Source organism: Diorhabda sublineata, chromosome 1 (genome assembly GCF_026230105.1).
Source record: "Diorhabda sublineata isolate icDioSubl1.1 chromosome 1, icDioSubl1.1, whole genome shotgun sequence".
Lineage (NCBI taxonomy): Eukaryota > Metazoa > Arthropoda > Insecta > Coleoptera > Chrysomelidae > Diorhabda > Diorhabda sublineata.
This window is the reverse complement of record NC_079474.1, coordinates 12,749,403-12,770,208: the sequence shown is the minus strand read 5'-3', so window position 1 is coordinate 12,770,208 and position 20,806 is coordinate 12,749,403. Positions and strand designations below refer to the sequence as shown.

At 31.6% G+C, this 20,806-nt stretch overlaps 1 protein-coding gene across 1 annotated transcript; it reads right to left on the bottom strand.

Annotated features, from left to right (window-relative positions):
- Positions 1-920: 920 nt before the first annotated feature.
- Positions 921-20,806, bottom strand: LOC130452457 (uncharacterized). Its single transcript, XM_056791749.1, has 3 exons — positions 20,620-20,806; positions 4,662-4,784; positions 921-3,787 (listed from the first exon to the last, which is right to left on the bottom strand). The coding sequence occupies exons 1-3, from the start codon at positions 20,697-20,699 to the stop codon at positions 3,655-3,657; spliced, it is 336 nt and encodes a 111-aa protein (XP_056647727.1). The 5' UTR covers positions 20,700-20,806; the 3' UTR covers positions 921-3,654.

The following is a 20,806-nucleotide window of genomic DNA, read 5'->3' as shown; positions in this document are numbered from 1 at the left end:
TTTTTAGGAAATTAATTTCCAGTGCTGGGTTTAAGCTTATCAAACATGAATAAGTACTATTTGAGGTTGCAAAATATTAATCCAGTGATATCTGGAAGGTACAAGAACAAACTTAAGATTTTAGGTGGAGCTTTTTTATTAGATGAAAAGAGCTTTAGTCAGAATCCTGCTCATTTCCCACTAGTTTCCAATATACTTGCATTCCATCTATATTTATTGTTTACCTACATTAAACACAATTTATAGTAAAAAAAAACAACTAAGCCTCGTTTCTGGGACTTAATTTCGCAATACTTTAAGAAGCAATAAAGCTGGGAATATTAATATCTAAGATCCAAGAAATGATCTCTCAAACCATATAGAAACTTATGACAAAAGCTTTTTACTCCACTGCGGCCACTATTAAATGAACATCTGCTTATTTGGAAATTTGTCAGATTTCTCAATATTCGAAGCTTGATATAATATGATGTGTGATTTTTTCCATGACGTATTACATTTAAGGAGAAAACTCAACCATTACGTCACTTGAGATCACCTATTGTCATGAAACACGTTTTTATCAAGAATTTGTTCTTAAAACCATACTACCTTCGCTGTTGTTCATAATTCTAATTATTATTTAGTTCTGCCTTCTAGTTGAAGGTGGATCAAGAGGTCAAAAAGTTCTTCGGGCCGAAATAAAATAGAAGTTGTGGCTAATTTTTAGCCGTCGTGTGACTATTATTTTTTATACAATGCTTTACAGCAGGTATTTTAAATGGGTGGTTCTACTGATATTCTGAAACTTGTTATTTTATACACTCAAGCATTCTAAAGTTGATGAGTTGTAGTATATAAAGATTGGATTTTTTTAAATAACTGTATTGGTTGGATACAAATTGATAATTGTCTATTGTGAATATAAAGAAGAAGAATAATGACACAAAACACAACGTTTATTTATTTATATTGGTCAACAGAGTTTTTATTTAAAAATTATAACAATATTATAATTTTACTGCAACGAAAATTAATAAAAATTAATTCAGATTAACATAAAAAAGTAAGTACTAGTTTGTTATTAAAATAAAATAATACAGTGATTAAATATTTACTACAAAAAAATATAAATTAGAATAAATAGATTAATAAATATGTAGTTGACATTTTCTTAACATTTTTACATCGAAAAATAAATCTATCGACTAGAATTTTTACAATATAATACTGAATAGGTTATGGAAGTGACAAAAAGAGCAATTTCATATAAACAATACATTTATAAAGGAATATCAGTACTGAAGCAGTAACGTATTAATTTGGAATACATTAACTAATTTAACGATATTTTAAATGAATTTGTGGATGTTCTCCATAAATATATTGTTTGCTTATACTATCCAGCACAATTTGAATATTGGTAAATCATATAACTGGAATTTAATCAATATTTTCATATATAGATATTGTTTACATTAGTACATTACCAAAATCTTGAAAATACTACTCAAATGTATCATTTCTTTAAATTATTTCAAGCAAATTTAAATCTACTGTTAGTTAATGAACACAAACATAAAGAAATGGTGGAATTTTAAGTGTGGTTAAAGGGGCCTAATACTTCAGTCTTAAAGTAGAATTGAACAAAACGCAATTGTTTTCTTATCATGGTTTTCTAGTCCTATATAATTCACACATTCCTGCAGCTGTCAGATGTCAAATATCTTTTAATTTCTGAAAGAGTTTAACAAGAATTTCAAATCATTTCAGTTATAGTCTTGTGTTTGTAAAGTTATTATAATATTGATTTGCAAAATTGACTGTGACTTTTAATTTAATTTACCATGATTAACGACTAAATATTAATTTTGAATTCGAATTTAGTCAAATTAACACGTAAACTGCTAGTTTGCACTAGATTCAATCAACAATGAATTTTTTTTCTAAAAATGGTATCGAAACGAACGATTATTTGATAGCTTTATCATATCATCCCGATATTTGTTCATTTTGAACACGTTCACTGCCGGCATGGTACCAATATAAATGATTATTCTGTGAACTACGCGACTCTTAACACGTTTACTGCCAGTCTAACTTGTGAAAAAAAATTAATTTATACATATATGATACACGTGGTATATGATATATGTACACGTACAAATTCCTTTAATAAAAAAAAATGGATAGTAAAAGAAAAATCAGAAGAAGCAGATTCAAATGTCTTGAAAAGCAGTGACAAAAACAGAAGGATTAGGTATAATTGTATGAAAAATTTGTGAATAAACTATTTTTATGCGTTTTCGAAAAATCAACAGAATGTTTACGAGATCTGATATTTAACCAAAAAACATTTTTTTTCCACAGTTAATTCAGGAAGAACGAAATTCCTTCCTGCATTAACCTGTGCAATCTTTAGTTCTCTCAGTATTGTATTTTATACAAATATTCGCGATCTAAGAAATGTCTAGGCAAAAAATAATGGGGCATACTCTATGTCGTTTAGGGTTTTTTTTTTCAAAAGAATAGACAAAAGGTAAACTGAAGTTACAGCCCTTGAAAAAATAAATACAATTAGATCGCAAAACCGAATGATAATTTGCTTAGATGATATTTGGCACGACATCCATGATACACCTAGTAAAAGATGGATTGATAGTCCATGCATCCTATCATAGTAGCTAAAAGAATAAGATACCAGGTCCCAGTAATAGAAAAAGTGAAATACAAGACTTTTTCAACCTCCGATCGTTCCGTGCAGACGATACGCTGGTAGAAGAAAGCGACTGTAGACGACTGCGAAGCTTTCACAGTACACACTCCGCCATTGTTGACAATTCAGGCGTCAGTCGGCGTTGTGCTACAGCCTCGTAAACACGTCCGCCATTATTGATACTCCCGCCAAATGTGAATGGGTAAAACTTCATGAGTGATGGTGTTGTACGTGAACGGTGTCGAAAATTTAAAGATGTGCATTTTGAAGGGTGCCAAGGACGCAAATCTGTTGTTTCATATGACCTGGTTCAACGAGTTGACAGAATGGTTAACAGATTGACCATTACTGCTTTGTGTACGGAATTTCCAAAAGTTTCAAGGTCTGTTTTGTACTTTACTTGAATTTATTGGTAGCAACTTTCTTTGAGGAGGGTATTGTCCGCAGATATGACAAACGTCCCAATTTCTTCGGTGATTATGTCGAAAAATAATCGTTGGCAATGAAATTATGGTTTTATATGAACTTGATTTTTAATTATAGTCTATCGGAGGTTAAAAAAAAAAACGGCTCTCGTATATATCCACGAAATTTGTTCAATAATTGTTAGAAATCGCAATTTTTATATTTTCAATCGGCTACATTGCGTATTATATAAACTAAATAAACAAGCGTTGAAATTAACTGAATTTTATAAATTTCGGTAGTGAAGGCACTTCCTTAGATTGTGAAAAATACCAAAGCGTGTTTTAATAGGTAAAAAATTTAGTCAGTTAACGTGTTAATTAATTTTTTTCAAGATTCTGGTACATCTCTACACATTTAAATACTACTGCTTATTTTTGTCTCTCCTTTGTTGGTAATTTCAAATTCCTTATAGTACATTAAGATTGTTGATTATTTTGATATTCATTGCTTTCGAATGATATATTTTTTCCAAAAATTAACTCTAAAATATTCTATTGTAGATAATTATTGTTATAAATATATTCGTAGTCGTCTGTATTGTCTTCTTCTGATGATGATTCTATTTTCTGTTGATAAAACGGGCTTAGAAATCTGGTTTCCACACCGGATCGCCGTTTTCTACCACTATAACAAAATAAAAATATTATCAACTACGTTCATGTCTAGAATCAAATGTTATTAAGGCCCGGACACACCAATCAGATCTTCGAAATAGTGCGAAGATCACAACGGACTTGAAAGACGACACAAGCTATTACAAGACACGGATATATGAACGTCTACTACACACGTTTTAAACTAAGAGACACTGTTATGCTGATTTTTGGAGTGCGGTTGCTGTGATTGGTTCCGTTGACAGTTGTTTCTAAGGAGAAAACTATAGGCCTGGGCGATAAACCATTTTACTCATATCTGAGATGGAAATGATACTAGTTTGAACAGCATATTTTACACCTTTCCAAAACGTTTAACGGCTGCAGGTCGTCTGGAAGTTGGAATCTGTTATAATGTTTTTTTTTTCACTAAATTGGTAATAATGTCGGGTATAAAAAACAGGAAAAGCTTTTTGAAGAATTGAGGAAATATCCAGTACTGCATTCTTACTTATCACATACACATTAGAGGCATAAATACAATAAATTAAATAGAAATCAGGACTATAATAAGGAAATATGTACCCAAAATCTGCGTTTTCTACTGTTCTCCATGAAATACTTCTGGTTTTCTTAATCTTCCTCTTCAAAACAAAGTACCATCAGAAGTAAATTGCAGTAAATTGCGCACAGAAACTTTAACGACTTTAATTGAATCGAGACGATCGAAAGTAGGGAATGTATCGAGCTCGAACTAAAAATCGGAAGCTCTTCCGATTCCGCATCGATCCGTTCTTCGGCGCAAAATTGGAGTAAGATCGGAGCGCCGTATGATAAGTGTGTCCGGGTTTTTATTACACGCGCCTCACGTATTTTCTACGAAACTTATCGGAAAATATACTCACATTTGCAAAGGATCTATTTTCCCACCTCCTATCGGCATGGTTATGGCGAAACCTTTGATTCTGTTATTCATGGCGATCTTAGTTTCTAGATCTGCTAAATGTGAATCTGACACTCGTTTAATTCTGGAAATAAAAAATTTTTTATAGAAAACTTGAAGTTTCGTAAGGAAAATTATATTAAGAGCAAAAAGAAACGATAACTGACGCATAGATGGCGTTGTTATTGTCAAATATATATGACGTTTATGAAGTACCAACTTTCAAAAAACTATTTGTCAAATTTTATGACATTTCGTTTAGTCAGAAGAAAGTGACAGTTATTTAAGTGAAGCTACTTTTGTTATTTACAAAAGAATTTCGTGTGTTAATTTATCGTTGCTACTTGATTAAAAAAATACTCTACAAGCTCAGCAATGGCTTCAAAAGTGTTATCCGGACTCTGCTGGTATTTAAACGTGGTCGTACAGACACCACCGATGATGGTGAAAGTTCTGGTCGTCAAATTGAGGTGGTTACTACAGAAAAAATCAAAAAAGTCCACAAATTCGTTACATCTAATCGTAAATTGGAATTGCGTGTGATAGCTGACGCCTTGAAGATATCAGAAGGCAGTCTGTTTATAATTATGCATGAACGTTTGACCATGAGAAAGCTCTTTTCAAAGTGGGTGTCGCGTTTACTCACAGTCGACGAAAAACAATAAGGTGTTGATTTAAAGCAGTGTTTGGCCATTATTACACGTAATAAATCAAATTTTTTGCGTCGATATGTGACCATGGATCCATCACTTCACAACTGAGTTGACTGCAGCTGGTACAGCATACGTTTCAAGCTTAAATGGTACGATAATTTTATCCAAAAGGCTGTGGGCAAGGTGGGTGCCGTGAAGATGTTTTCATCGAGTGTTTCATCACCATGGATGAAACGTGGGTCCATCACTTCACACCCGAAGCAAAAGAACATTCAAAACAATGGATTGAAGAGGGATAACCGACTCCAAAGAAGTCAAAGACCGTTCCATCTGCAGTTAAGGTCACGGCGCTGGTTTTATGGGATGCGCGTGAGATAATTTTAATTGATTATCTTGAGATAGGAAAAACTATTAACGGCGAGTATTATGCGCCCTATTAGCCAGATTTACCCTCTTCGGATTATTTTCTACTCCCATATTTGAAAAAATGATTCAGTGGTCAAAGATTTCGGCAGTTAATAACTTATTGAACATCGTTGGGAAAAGTGTACGGAGGTGGAAGGAAATCGCGTTGAAATTTTTGTGTTTTCTTTGTTCTCCCAGGTACTTCTGGGACCGTCCTCGTAACAATGTGTAAGGAAACCCCGATATGTTTTTTGTTCTATACGCAGTTCACATCTTCGATTCAATTTGCGTCAAATTAAAAGTGCTCTCAGCATGATATCGATGTAATTGTTTTAGAAAAAGAAAATCTTTTATTGAAAATGTTCGCGAGAAAAAGTTGAAAGAATTTCCATTATGTCAAATGGAAATAACACACTTTGTTGCCTAATGGTATTATGCGTAAAAAGTAAAATCAAATAAATCGCAAAGTGGGACCATTCATTATTTTTTTCAGAGTAAGCATAAAATTATGTCGTATCTATTATAAAAAAAGTGTTTCAATAAAAAATATCAACTTGAAAACCCACAGTACTCTCAATACTATAAATTTCTAATAATCTAATGACGTTTTATCCTGCCAGATTTTTTTTCCTTCACGTGTTTGACTATATCTCAAATTCTAATTAATGTTAGGTTAGGTTTAGTTCATTTTGATCTGAGAACCCCAGTAAATGAAACCCGTTTCGACCTTCGTTTGACAATATACAATGGACGATGTGTTGCGCAAAAACTTTTTGAACCCTAGTGTATATCAGTAAATAGTAGTAAAAATACGGAACATTTTGAAAATGGCTGGGAATTTCCGACACCCTAGATCGCCCCTGCACAAGATCGAATAAAAGACATACCACACGGAAACTCAACAACAATATAAATTTAATAATAAACCGAGTGTATAGAAGTACACTTCGTGTACACGCTTTTCGATAGGAATATTTAATTTTAATATAACCTAGTTTCTATTCGCTATGCACTCCATTTTATCTGTCAAATTCATTCATACAATTATGTACATCATGTGGATGAATACGTGTGTTGAAAATGCGTATAGGTAATCGACGTTTTATATTGTTAAACGTAATTCAATTGAAAAAATGGTGTTTGTCGATGAGGAAAATATCAAAAGTGATGCGATTTTTGAATAAATTCGCCTCCCAGTGTAATTTGATTCAGTTTTCGAACAATAAAGCTGTACGGAAATGCCTAAACAATTGAAATATACGAACGTCATACGTCATAAACAATAAACACGCGAAATGAACTGTCAGGGAAGTGAAAATGAAGTGGCTACTGTTACTTTATCGTGATATTAAGAATATAGTTGATGTGGGTGGCTGACATAATTTTTTTTCACATTTCTTCGATTGTACCTTGTATATTATATATTAAACAGTTATTTCAAATTACCCCTCGTTTTGTATCAAAATATTTGAATGAAGCGCGACTTTTTTTCTTCAAAAATAACTGAGAAAAATTTAATGAATTCTCGTCTAACAAATATTAATAACGAATTCAGAAAACTCTGTTTGAAAACTCCCTTTCAAATATTTATCTCTCTAAAATATAAAGTTGGTAGTACTGCAGATGAAAATAAGTAAATATAAAAGAAAGTTAAAAAGTATTAGGTATAAAAAATAATTGTTTGAACTGTGTCACAAAAATTCTGTAGGAAAAATCTGTGGATAAAGGAATATTTTATATACAAAAAAATATTTTTAATATTCAAAATTACGTCTCACTTTTTCAAAACTTCACTGTATAAATCTTAATGATAGTTTCATTTGGGTGGATACAAATCCGGATTGTTCCAGTTGTGTGAGTATAAATCGGAAAGAAAGTTAATGAAAAAGTTAATGAGGCACGAATCAGTAGATTTTTTGAGATCTATAATCCTTATTGTATCTTTCTCAATGCATATTGAGGATAAATCATCCTTTGATGAATGTCAGTGGGTGTCTTACGAGAACAAATAGCTGCCAATATCGATATTTATATACATACATATATACAGGGCGTCCCACGACGAGTTAAAACTAACTGTATATGACAAAATACTCATAGAAAATTTCTACGTTTGAGTTTTAGGTAGAACCGGAAGTCGACTGTAACTTTGTTATTTTAAATAGAACACAAATATATTTTTGGAATATAAGTAAAATTTTAGTATAGTTTTGTTTGAAAACTTTTTTCGAAAAATGCATACTTTTTGAGTTGTTGATTTTTTTGTTAAAAATTTGACCGTTGCAGACCCTTATACATTATTTTTTTACGAGAATACCCTTGAAAATATGAAAATGGTTTCTATTCGGTTACTTTTAGCAAAGTCGGACGTATTTGAATCTATTTTTAAAAATCTTTCATTTTATACAGGGTGTGTATAAAAAGTGTTCAAATTTTAACTTCATAAATATCAAATTTCTTTATTATTTTAAATAGAACTACCCGGATTTTTCTATTTTAATGTATTCAGGGGTAAAAAATAGGGCAAATTCATGCTTACTTTCCTATACCAAAACATTACCGTTTACGGAAAACCGTAATTATTATTGGAACCGCTCAATCTGCTAGTAGAGAATTCCCACTTCAGGTTCAGGGTCTTGAGTGACCAGATTTTTTAAAACTAAAAGCATTTAATGGGCTATAGTCGAATATAAAGAAGGAAAACCATGTCTAAACCTCCCAAAAAGTGGAATACTAAGGGTTTATACCCGTGAAAGACAAGTAAGAAAAGTCAAAGACAGAGGGTTTCCTTAAAAAATGTACCGAGTGAATTAACAAGAAAATGGAAGAAAAATATGAAAATGAAGCGTCATCTAAGGCGGATACATTTTGCAAATGAGCCAACCTAATTGGTTCATTGTATCCATCGTAAGCTGAGCTGCATGCTGCCCGACGTTGTCTTGCAGCAATATATCGCACTAAGGATTGGAAAATGGCGTCGTTTTGATCTGCAGATAGGGTTCGCTGTGTTTTTTGGGAGGTTACTATAATACAGCACGTTCATAGTTGGTAGTTTAGTGAAAAAATCAACCGTGGCGGCGTGCATATCGTAGGTTTGCCACAACTTCTTGGCCCTGTCGAAATGCGGAACATCATTCATACAATTGAGTCGATTTTAGACGAACTTAAAATTATATTAGACCAAAAAATTGGTACATCTCTCTCGCTCATGGCTAAAAAATGAGGTTATGCGATCCCGGCTGTTTTCTACGCTCCGTAACAGCCCAATCTAACACCCAGTGCAACCACTTTCATTAGACAACATTTTTAGAGCGTTTATTTAAAAATTCCGGTTTATACGTGAACCACCCCCGTAAATCAAAATAAAAAAAAACAGTCAAAATATTGGACAAAAGGCAAATCTGCTTCAAAAATGGTAAAGACGGTTCCAATCATTGGAAAAGAGATGGCATCATTGGTTGATAACGCGACCACATGAAGATAACGCTTCTTCTTACACTTCAACATATCTCCACCTCGTTTTAACGTCGGATCAACTTTTTTACCCTTCTGTCGTAGAACTGTGTTATTTGGGGAAGTAATCAGCTTGTGATAACGTCTTTAGTTGTACAAAATGAAACGTGAAAAACACTAGCAGCAATTAGAACGAATAAAGGCCAAAACCCGCTAGTAAAACGCCACGCCACGCCGCGTGTTTAATAAGCGCCATTTCATCTGTGACGATTCAAAATTTTCAGATGTAACCGACGCGTGCGATACTAGAAAAGCACCATGACTTTCATTATTTTTGTTCATCTTATGGACCCAAAATCTTCCTTTTCTCTTGATGTGCAAAACCACATCCGCAGCAGCACTTCCTTCTAAAAATTTAGGTCACTATTGCTCTCCATAACGTACTAAAAGCTACTGGAAATGTTTCTGTTTAAAACTATAGTATAAAATAAGCGTGTCGTGACGGGGCGTGTTACGTCTCATGACGTGGGGTGGCGTGGAGTGTTGCTCGCAGTTTTGCGTTAACGTCGTATCAAAATGACATGTAACAATTCAACACCGACTTGGGTTATTATAATAACTATATTTTTGAACGTATAGGGTATTCGTAGAATATTATTTGTTATTTAGTTTTAACACACTTTTCATATTTACATATTTCTTTTTAGAATTCGATTACTTTTGTCCGGTAATATTTTTAATTCTCTTCAATCGATAAAATACATTCCGATTGAAATAAAAAGAAGTAACAAGATGAAACTCAAAACAATGGAAGATTTTGCGTGGTTCACGAGTAGAAGATTGAATACAGCATGATTGAATTATATACGACGAAACAATATACAAGATGGACTAAATTGATGTAGTAGGATCTCAAAAAATTGGTTTATCTTAATAATATATTTGTTGACGTACGTAGGTTCCAAATTTGATAATATTTGAATCCAAACGTATATCAAAACAAAAATTCGGAGGCGATTAAAGTCGTTTAAAATATTAACTAATGGTTTGTCATTAGTCATTTGTTTTTTTCAAAGATAAATATATTTGAAGACTGTCTATTCTCAACAAATTCGTCATTTGTCTTTATAGACTGTCTTCTTTGAGAACCGAAACAAAATTTGTCTATAGATAGTTTGTTTTCAAAAATAAATGTCTTTTTATCTATCTGTCTATATTAAAAACAATCATTATTTGTTTTGGGAGACTGTCTGTTTCAAAAAAGAACTGTCATTTCTTTTAGAAACTGTCTTTTCTGTAAATGAATAAACTCTCTTTGTCTCTAGAGATTGTGTTATTGAAAAATTAACTGTCATTTATCTTTGCTGTTAATAAATATCTTTAGAGATTCTCTATTCTTGTCTTGGTTAAGAACCAAATCGAAATTTGTCTGAAAGACTATTTTTTACAAAAATAAATATATTTGAAGACTGTCTAATCTCAAAACATTTGTCATTCGTCTTTAGAGACTGTTGTTTACAAAAACAAAACTGTCATTTGTCTTTAGAGACTGTTTTCTTCAAAACTAAACCGTTAATTGTCTTTACAGAGTGTCTTCTTTAAGAACTAAATCTAAATTTGTCTGAGAGACTGTTGTTTACAAAAACAAAACTATCATTTGTCTTTAGAGACTGTTTTCTTCAAAACTAAACCGTTAATTGTCTTTACAGAGTGTCTTCTTTAAGAACTAAATCTAAATTTGTCTGAGAGACTGTTGTTTACAAAAACAAAACTGTCATTTGTCTTTAGAGACTGTTTTCTTCAAAACTAAACCGTTAATTGTCTTTAGAGACTGTTTTCTTCAAAACTAAACCGTTTATTGTCTTTAGAGACTGTTTTCTTCAAAACTAAACCGTTAATTGTCTTTAGAGATTGTCTTCTTCTAGAACTAAATCTAAATTTGTCTGAGAGACTGTTGTTTACAAAAACAAAACTGTCATTTGTCTTTAGAGACTGTTTTCTTCAAAACTAAACCGTTAATTGTCTTTAGAGACTGTTTTCTTCAAAACTAAACCGTTTATTGTCTTTAGAGACTGTTTTCTTCAAAACTAAACCGTTAATTGTCTTTAGAGATTGTCTTCTTCTAGAACTAAATCTAAATTTGTCTGAGAGACTGTTGTTTACAAAAACAAAACTGTCATTTGTCTTTAGAGACTGTTTTCTTCAAAACTAAACCGTTAATTGTCTTTAGAGATTGTCTTCTTCTAGAACTAAATCTAAATTTGTCTGAGAGACTGTTGTTTACAAAAACAAAACTGTCATTTGTCTTTAGAGACTGTTTTCTTCAAAACTAAACCGTTAATTGTCTTTAGAGAGTGTCTTCTTCAAGAACTAAATCTAAATTTGTCTGAGAGACTGTTGTTTACAAAAACAAAACTATCATTTGTCTTTAGAGACTGTTTTCTTCAAAACTAAACCGTTAATTGTCTTTAGAGAGTGTCTTCTTCAAGAACTAAATCTAAATTTGTCTGAGAGACTGTTGTTTACAAAAACAAAACTATCATTTGTCTTTAGAGACTGTTTTCTTCAAAACTAAACCGTTAATTGTCTTTAGAGAGTGTCTTCTTCAAGAACTAAATCTAAATTTGTCTGAGAGACTGTTGTTTACAAAAACAAAACTATCATTTGTCTTTAGAGACTGTTTTCTTCAAAACTAAACCGTTAATTGTCTTTAGAGATTGTCTTCTTCTAGAACTAAATCTAAATTTGTCTGAGAGACTGTTGTTTACAAAAACAAAACTGTCATTTGTCTTTAGAGACTGTTTTCTTCAAAACTAAACCGTTAATTGTCTTTAGAGAGTGTCTTCTTCAAGAACTAAATCTAAATTTGTCTGAGAGACTGTTGTTTACAAAAACAAAACTATCATTTGTCTTTAGAGACTGTTTTCTTCAAAACTAAACCGTTAATTGTCTTTACAGAGTGTCTTCTTCAAGAACTAAATCTAAATTTGTCTGAGAGACTGTTGTTTACAAAAACAAAACTGTCATTTGTCTTTAGAGACTGTTTTCCTCAAAACTAAACCGTTAATTGTCTTTAGAGAGTGTCTTCTTCAAGAACTAAATCTAAATTTGTCTGAGAGACTGTTGTTTACAAAAACAAAACTATCATTTGTCTTTAGAGACTGTTTTCTTCAAAACTAAACCGTTAATTGTCTTTAGAGATTGTCTTCTTCTAGAACTAAATCTAAATTTGTCTGAGAGACTGTTGTTTACAAAAACAAAACTGTCATTTGTCTTTAGAGACTGTTTTCTTCAAAACTAAACCGTTAATTGTCTTTAGAGAGTGTCTTCTTCAAGAACTAAATCTAAATTTGTCTGAGAGACTGTTGTTTACAAAAACAAAACTATCATTTGTCTTTAGAGACTGTCTTCTTCAAAACTAAACCGTTAATTGTCTTTACAGAGTGTCTTCTTCAAGAACTAAATCTAAATTTGTCTGAGAGACTGTTGTTTACAAAAACAAAACTGTCATTTGTCTTTAGAGACTGTTTTCTTCAAAACTAAACCGTTAATTGTCTTTAGAGACTGTTTTCTTCAAAACTAAACCGTTAATTGTCTTTAGAGACTGTTTTCTTCAAAACTAAACCGTTAATTGTCTTTAGAGACTGTTTTCTTCAAAACTAAACCGTTAATTGTCTTTAGAGACTGTTTTCTTCAAAACTAAACCGTTAATTGTCTTTAGAGATTGTCTTCTTCTAGAACTAAATCTAAATTAGTCTGAGAGACTGTTGTTTACAAAAACAAAACTGTCATTTGTCTTTAGAGACTGTTTTCTTCAAAACTAAACCGTTAATTGTCTTTAGAGACTGTTTTCTTCAAAACTAAACCGTTAATTGTCTTTAGAGATTGTCTTCTTCTAGAACTAAATCTAAATTTGTCTGAGAGACTGTTGTTTACAAAAACAAAACTGTCATTTGTCTTTAGAGACTGTTTTCTTCAAAACTAAACCGTTAATTGTCTTTAGAGACTGTTTTCTTCAAAACTAAACCGTTAATTGTCTTTAGAGATTGTCTTCTTCTAGAACTAAATCTAAATTTGTCTGAGAGACTGTTGTTTACAAAAACAAAACTGTCATTTGTCTTTAGAGACTGTTTTCTTCAAAACTAAACCGTTAATTGTCTTTAGAGACTGTTTTCTTCAAAACTAAACCGTTAGTTGTCTTTAGAGATTGTCTTCTTCTAGAACTAAATCTAAATTTGTCTGAGAGACTGTTGTTTACAAAAACAAAACTGTCATTTGTCTTTAGAGACTGTTTTCTTCAAAACTAAACCGTTAATTGTCTTTAGAGACTGTTTTCTTCAAAACTAAACCGTTAATTGTCTTTAGAGATTGTCTTCTTCTAGAACTAAATCTAAATTTGTCTGAGAGACTGTTGTTTACAAAAACAAAACTGTCATTTGTCTTTAGAGACTGTTTTCTTCAAAACTAAACCGTTAATTGTCTTTAGAGACTGTTTTCTTCAAAACTAAACCGTTAATTGTCTTTAGAGATTGTCTTCTTCTAGAACTAAATCTAAATTTGTCTGAGAGACTGTTGTTTACAAAAACAAAACTGTCATTTGTCTTTAGAGACTGTTTTCTTCAAAACTAAACCGTTAATTGTCTTTAGAGAGTGTCTTCTTCAAGAACTAAATCTAAATTTGTCTGAGAGACTGTTGTTTACAAAAACAAAACTATCATTTGTCTTTAGAGACTGTTTTCTTCAAAACTAAACCGTTAATTGTCTTTACAGAGTGTCTTCTTCAAGAACTAAATCTAAATTTGTCTGAGAGACTGTTGTTTACAAAAACAAAACTGTCATTTGTCTTTAGAGACTGTTTTCTTCAAAACTAAACCGTTAATTGTCTTTAGAGACTGTTTTCTTCAAAACTAAACCGTTAATTGTCTTTAGAGACTGTTTTCTTCAAAACTAAACCGTTAATTGTCTTTAGAGATTGTCTTCTTCTAGAACTAAATCTAAATTTGTCTGAGAGACTGTTGTTTACAAAAACAAAACTGTCATTTGTCTTTAGAGACTGTTTTCTTCAAAACTAAACCGTTAATTGTCTTTAGAGAGTGTCTTCTTCAAGAACTAAATCTAAATTTGTCTGAGAGACTGTTGTTTACAAAAACAAAACTATCATTTGTCTTTAGAGACTGTTTTCTTCAAAACTAAACCGTTAATTGTCTTTACAGAGTGTCTTCTTCAAGAACTAAATCTAAATTTGTCTGAGAGACTGTTGTTTACAAAAACAAAACTGTCATTTGTCTTTAGAGACTGTTTTCTTCAAAACTAAACCGTTAATTGTCTTTAGAGACTGTTTTCTTCAAAACTAAACCGTTAATTGTCTTTAGAGACTGTTTTCTTCAAAACTAAACCGTTAATTGTTTTTAGAGATTGTCTTCTTCAAGAACTAAATCTAAATTTGTCCGAGAGACTGTTGTTTACAAAAACAAAACTGTCATTTGTCTTTAGAGACTGTTTTCTTCAAAACTAAACCGTTAATTGTCTTTAGAGACTGTTTTCTTCAAAACTAAACCGTTAATTGTCTTTAGAGATTGTCTTCTTCTAGAACTAAATCTAAATTTGTCTGAGAGACTGTTGTTTACAAAAACAAAACTGTCATTTGTCTTTAGAGACTGTTTTCTTCAAAACTAAACCGTTAATTGTCTTTAGAGACTGTTTTCTTCAAAACTAAACCGTTAATTGTCTTTAGAGACTGTTTTCTTCAAAACTAAACCGTTAATTGTCTTTAGAGATTGTCTTCTTCAAGAACTAAATCTAAATTTGTCCGAGAGACTGTTGTTTACAAAAACAAAACTGTCATTTGTCTTTAGAGACTGTTTTCTTCAAAACTAAACCGTTAATTGTCTTTAGAGACTGTTTTCTTCAAAACTAAACCGTTAATTGTCTTTAGAGATTGTCTTCTTCTAGAACTAAATCTAAATTTGTCTGAGAGACTGTTGTTTATAAAAACAAAACTGTCATTTGTCTTTAGAGACTGTTTTCTTCAAAACTAAACCGTTAATTGTCTTTAGAGACTGTTTTCTTCAAAACTAAACCGTTAATTGTCTTTAGAGATTGTCTTCTTCTAGAACTAAATCTAAATTTGTCTGAGAGACTGTTGTTTACAAAAACAAAACTGTCATTTGTCTTTAGAGACTGTTTTCTTCAAAACTAAACCGTTAATTGTCTTTAGAGACTGTTTTCTTCGAAACTAAACCGTTAATTGTCTTTAGAGATTGTCTTCTTCTAGAACTAAATCTAAATTTGTCTGAGAGACTGTTGTTTACAAAAACAAAACTGTCATTTGTCTTTAGAGACTGTTTTCTTCAAAACTAAACCGTTAATTGTCTTTAGAGAGTGTCTTCTTCAAGAACTAAATCTAAATTTGTCTGAGAGACTGTTGTTTACAAAAACAAAACTATCATTTGTCTTTAGAGACTGTTTTCTTCAAAACTAAACCGTTAATTGTCTTTAGAGAGTGTCTTCTTCAAGAACTAAATCTAAATTTGTCTGAGAGACTGTTGTTTACAAAAACAAAACTATCATTTGTCTTTAGAGACTGTTTTCTTCAAAACTAAACCGTTAATTGTCTTTAGAGAGTGTCTTCTTCAAGAACTAAATCTAAATTTGTCCGAGAGACTGTTGTTTACAAAAACAAAACTGTCATTTGTCTTTAGAGACTGTTTTCTTCAAAACTAAACCGTTAATTGTCTTTAGAGAGTGTCTTCTTCAAGAACTAAATCTAAATTTGTCTGAGAGACTGTTGTTTACAAAAACAAAACTATCATTTGTCTTTAGAGACTGTTTTCTTCAAAACTAAACCGTTAATTGTCTTTACAGAGTGTCTTCTTCAAGAACTAAATCTAAATTTGTCTGAGAGACTGTTGTTTACAAAAACAAAACTGTCATTTGTCTTTAGAGACTGTTTTCTTCAAAACTAAACCGTTAATTGTCTTTAGAGACTGTTTTCTTCAAAACTAAACCGTTAATTGTCTTTAGAGACTGTTTTCTTCAAAACTAAACCGTTAATTGTTTTTAGAGATTGTCTTCTTCAAGAACTAAATCTAAATTTGTCCGAGAGACTGTTGTTTACAAAAACAAAACTGTCATTTGTCTTTAGAGACTGTTTTCTTCAAAACTAAACCGTTAATTGTCTTTAGAGACTGTTTTCTTCAAAACTAAACCGTTAATTGTCTTTAGAGATTGTCTTCTTCTAGAACTAAATCTAAATTTGTCTGAGAGACTGTTGTTTACAAAAACAAAACTGTCATTTGTCTTTAGAGACTGTTTTCTTCAAAACTAAACCGTTAATTGTCTTTAGAGACTGTTTTCTTCAAAACTAAACCGTTAATTGTCTTTAGAGACTGTTTTCTTCAAAACTAAACCGTTAATTGTCTTTAGAGATTGTCTTCTTCAAGAACTAAATCTAAATTTGTCCGAGAGACTGTTGTTTACAAAAACAAAACTGTCATTTGTCTTTAGAGACTGTTTTCTTCAAAACTAAACCGTTAATTGTCTTTAGAGACTGTTTTCTTCAAAACTAAACCGTTAATTGTCTTTAGAGATTGTCTTCTTCTAGAACTAAATCTAAATTTGTCTGAGAGACTGTTGTTTACAAAAACAAAACTGTCATTTGTCTTTAGAGACTGTTTTCTTCAAAACTAAACCGTTAATTGTCTTTAGAGACTGTTTTCTTCAAAACTAAACCGTTAATTGTCTTTAGAGATTGTCTTCTTCTAGAACTAAATCTAAATTTGTCTGAGAGACTGTTGTTTACAAAAACAAAACTGTCATTTGTCTTTAGAGACTGTTTTCTTCAAAACTAAACCGTTAATTGTCTTTAGAGACTGTTTTCTTCAAAACTAAACCGTTAATTGTCTTTAGAGATTGTCTTCTTCTAGAACTAAATCTAAATTTGTCTGAGAGACTGTTGTTTACAAAAACAAAACTGTCATTTGTCTTTAGAGACTGTTTTCTTCAAAACTAAACCGTTAATTGTCTTTAGAGAGTGTCTTCTTCAAGAACTAAATCTAAATTTGTCTGAGAGACTGTTGTTTACAAAAACAAAACTATCATTTGTCTTTAGAGACTGTTTTCTTCAAAACTAAACCGTTAATTGTCTTTAGAGAGTGTCTTCTTCAAGAACTAAATCTAAATTTGTCCGAGAGACTGTTGTTTACAAAAACAAAACTGTCATTTGTCTTTAGAGACTGTTTTCTTCAAAACTAAACCGTTAATTGTCTTTAGAGACTGTTTTCTTCAAAACTAAACCGTTAATTGTCTTTAGAGATTGTCTTCTTCTAGAACTAAATCTAAATTTGTCTGAGAGACTGTTGTTTACAAAAACAAAACTGTCATTTGTCTTTAGAGACTGTTTTCTTCAAAACTAAACCGTTAATTGTCTTTAGAGACTGTTTTCTTCAAAACTAAACCGTTAATTGTCTTTAGAGACTGTTTTCTTCAAAACTAAACTGTTAATTGTCTTTAGAGACTGTTTTCTTCAAAACTAAACCGTTAATTGTCTTTAGAGATTGTCTTCTTCTAGAACTAAATCTAAATTTGTCTGAGAGACTGTTGTTTACAAAAACAAAACTGTCATTTGTCTTTAGAGACTGTTTTCTTCAAAACTAAACCGTTAATTGTCTTTAGAGACTGTTTTCTTCAAAACTAAACCGTTAATTGTCTTTAGAGATTGTCTTCATCTAGAACTAAATCTAAATTTGTCCGAGAGACTGTTGTTTACAAAAACAAAACTGTCATTTTTCTTTAGAGACTGTTTTCTTCAAAACTAAACCGTTAATTGTCTTTAGAGATTGTCTTCTTCTAGAACTAAATCTAAATTTGTCCGAGAGACTGTTGTTTACAAAAACAAAACTGTCATTTGTCTTTAGAGACTGTTTTCTTCAAAACTAAACCTTTGATTGTCTTTAGAGACTGTCTTGGTTAAGAACCACATCGAAATTTGTCTGAAAGACTGTTTTCTTTAAATAAATATGTTTAGAGGCTTTCTATTCAAAAAACAATCGTCATTTGACTTTAGAAACTATCTTTTCTGCAAATGAATTTCTTTTGTGATTTTTTTCTCTTAGAAATTAGAACATTTGTTTTTTGTCTTTGTTCTTCAAAAGCAAATCGTCTTTTGACTGGTTTTTAAAAAAACATCAATTGTTTCAATGTTTTTTCTTACATTTCTTATAATTTTACACATACTTGTTTTTCTTCCCTGGTACCAACATTTTCCTAGTTATTCTATTCTCAATTTTGTGTCGATAATTAATTGATACAAAAAATACATTTCTTTGTTTTATTGTAATCTGAACCTCTCATATTTCAATTTTCTTTGATCTCTTTACTATTTTCAAAACTTTACATCGCTGCTCAAATGGAACTAGTATGGTATAAAAAGTTGATTTGATTGTTGTATTTCAACTAACAAGCGATCGTACTATTAAATTATATTGTACGTAGTTTAGTATATTTCTTCATATGTGATTATTTATATATATATATAAAAGTGTCTTCACATAAATCTTGTGAAAAAAATTGATTTTAAAACGTCAAATACGTGATAAATTCGAAATATAAAATCAAACGCAATATGACATTATTAATTTCGATAAGTTGACAGTTCATTCATCAAAAAAATTTAATTATCATTTGATAAAGTGTATTTCGAAAATGAAATACAAACATTGTGAAAAGATCTTTTTCACGTATCAACCGAGATTAATACGTATACGAGGGCGATTTGACGAAAACGTGACTTTTTTATATTTTGATCTTGACAAAATGACAAAAAAATATATTTAAAAAAAAATGCAATTTTTCATTAGAAACTAAATATTTTTGCTTCTTATCGAGCATTAACGTCAACGTGTACGTTTTTTATATCTCTTATATCATTGACTGTTTAATTTTAAGCTCAATTTGATAAGTTGATGGAGAAAACTATGAAAACTATTTATTTCATGTTTATTAGTGTATAACCTCAATTATAATTGATACAAATCAATTTATTTCGAATAATTTTATAGAAATTATTCCAATGTATCTTTAGTAGTAAGGTTACACTTAATGCTGATTAAAAGCTCGATCGTATTAGAACTTATAACTAAAGTTGACATTTGAAGAGTATTTAGTTTGACCTTTGATTACTTCATGTTGACTAATTCTTTATTATTTGCTTTCTCGATAATGGAGAGCGCAGTTTTTGCAGCTGATCCATCAATCCCACTCCTTTTAAAAAGTCTAGAATCTCCCAGGTGCAGTGCTCTGGGGCTCCTTAATGTTTCGAGAGGATATACAAAGAGGTTTAGTCATATTTGTACAACAAAATCTGCACGCCGCATTATCTGCTAGGTCTAGCATCTTCAGGTGTTTGTTAACAGGGACTTGAAGTCTACAATTGAAAGCAAAACTCTTGGAGTAAACGACAATGACAAAATAAATGACAGTCCAATCGACTATCAAGACTAACTCTGTTGAGGATCTTAAGAAGCACTATGATAGTTGCATCTTGGAATTCTTGTGTGTGGAATTCTTGTTTATCGCTCACAAACAAGAATTCCACCTGAAAATGGACACAACGAGTGATAAAACTGCTCAAGCGGTCATCTTAACTGGTGTTAAAGTCCAAAAAGATCTCAGAGACACGCGAGGAGTAACTGGTCAAAATTAAGGCGGTTAACCATGAGCTACTGGCTCCAAATTAGCCCCAGCCCATCGAGCAGCCTTTCTACGATTTACCAGAGAACACGTTAATTGGACTGACGAATAATGGGGCTCCGTTCTCCACTCATAAGGAAGCAAAATGTGGAAAGAAGAGGACGAGTTTACCGAAGACTTGGAGAAAGATTGGAAAGGAAACGTGTCTTTTGGAGAAGGTTCCCGGATGGTATAGGTGGGCATTTGATAAGAGCAAAAACGTAGTTGGTTTCTATTGAATCTGGTGGTGGAACAGGGCCAATTACAAGACAATGCCCGTCCACAAATGTACAAGATGATTACGATGCTGCGGTGGTTTAGCTAGCGCATAGCTTGGGCGTAAATACTATGGAGCATTTAGGGAATGAACTAAAAATAAATGTTCGGGCTAGCAATTTTACACCAGCCACGAATTTAGACCTCAAAACGACGCTCACAGAAGAATCAACGAAAAAGCGATTGTAAACTGTTATGATTAAGTTTCCTTTTGGTTTGATGTTTTTTTTTTAAATAAGGCCACTCATTATGAAGTTAAGACTACTACTATCATAAAAACAACATGGGAACTATATTAACAAACTTAATGAACAAAATCTGGTTACGATCTCCCCTACTAATATATATTCCTGTAAATCAAATACGGACACTCTGAATATATGGTAGTATGGTAGTAAAATTTACCTGTTGTTTGGCCTGGCAATTACGTGGTTAAAACCAACCATAACAATCAACACAACAAACACTGGTAGTACCGATTTCATGTCTTATTACTTTTCAAAACTTTCCCACCAAAAAACGTAGCGCGCTTTTTTTTTCTCACAATCGAGACTCGTCACTAATTTCGTCACTATCGGCTTTTTTGAATGAT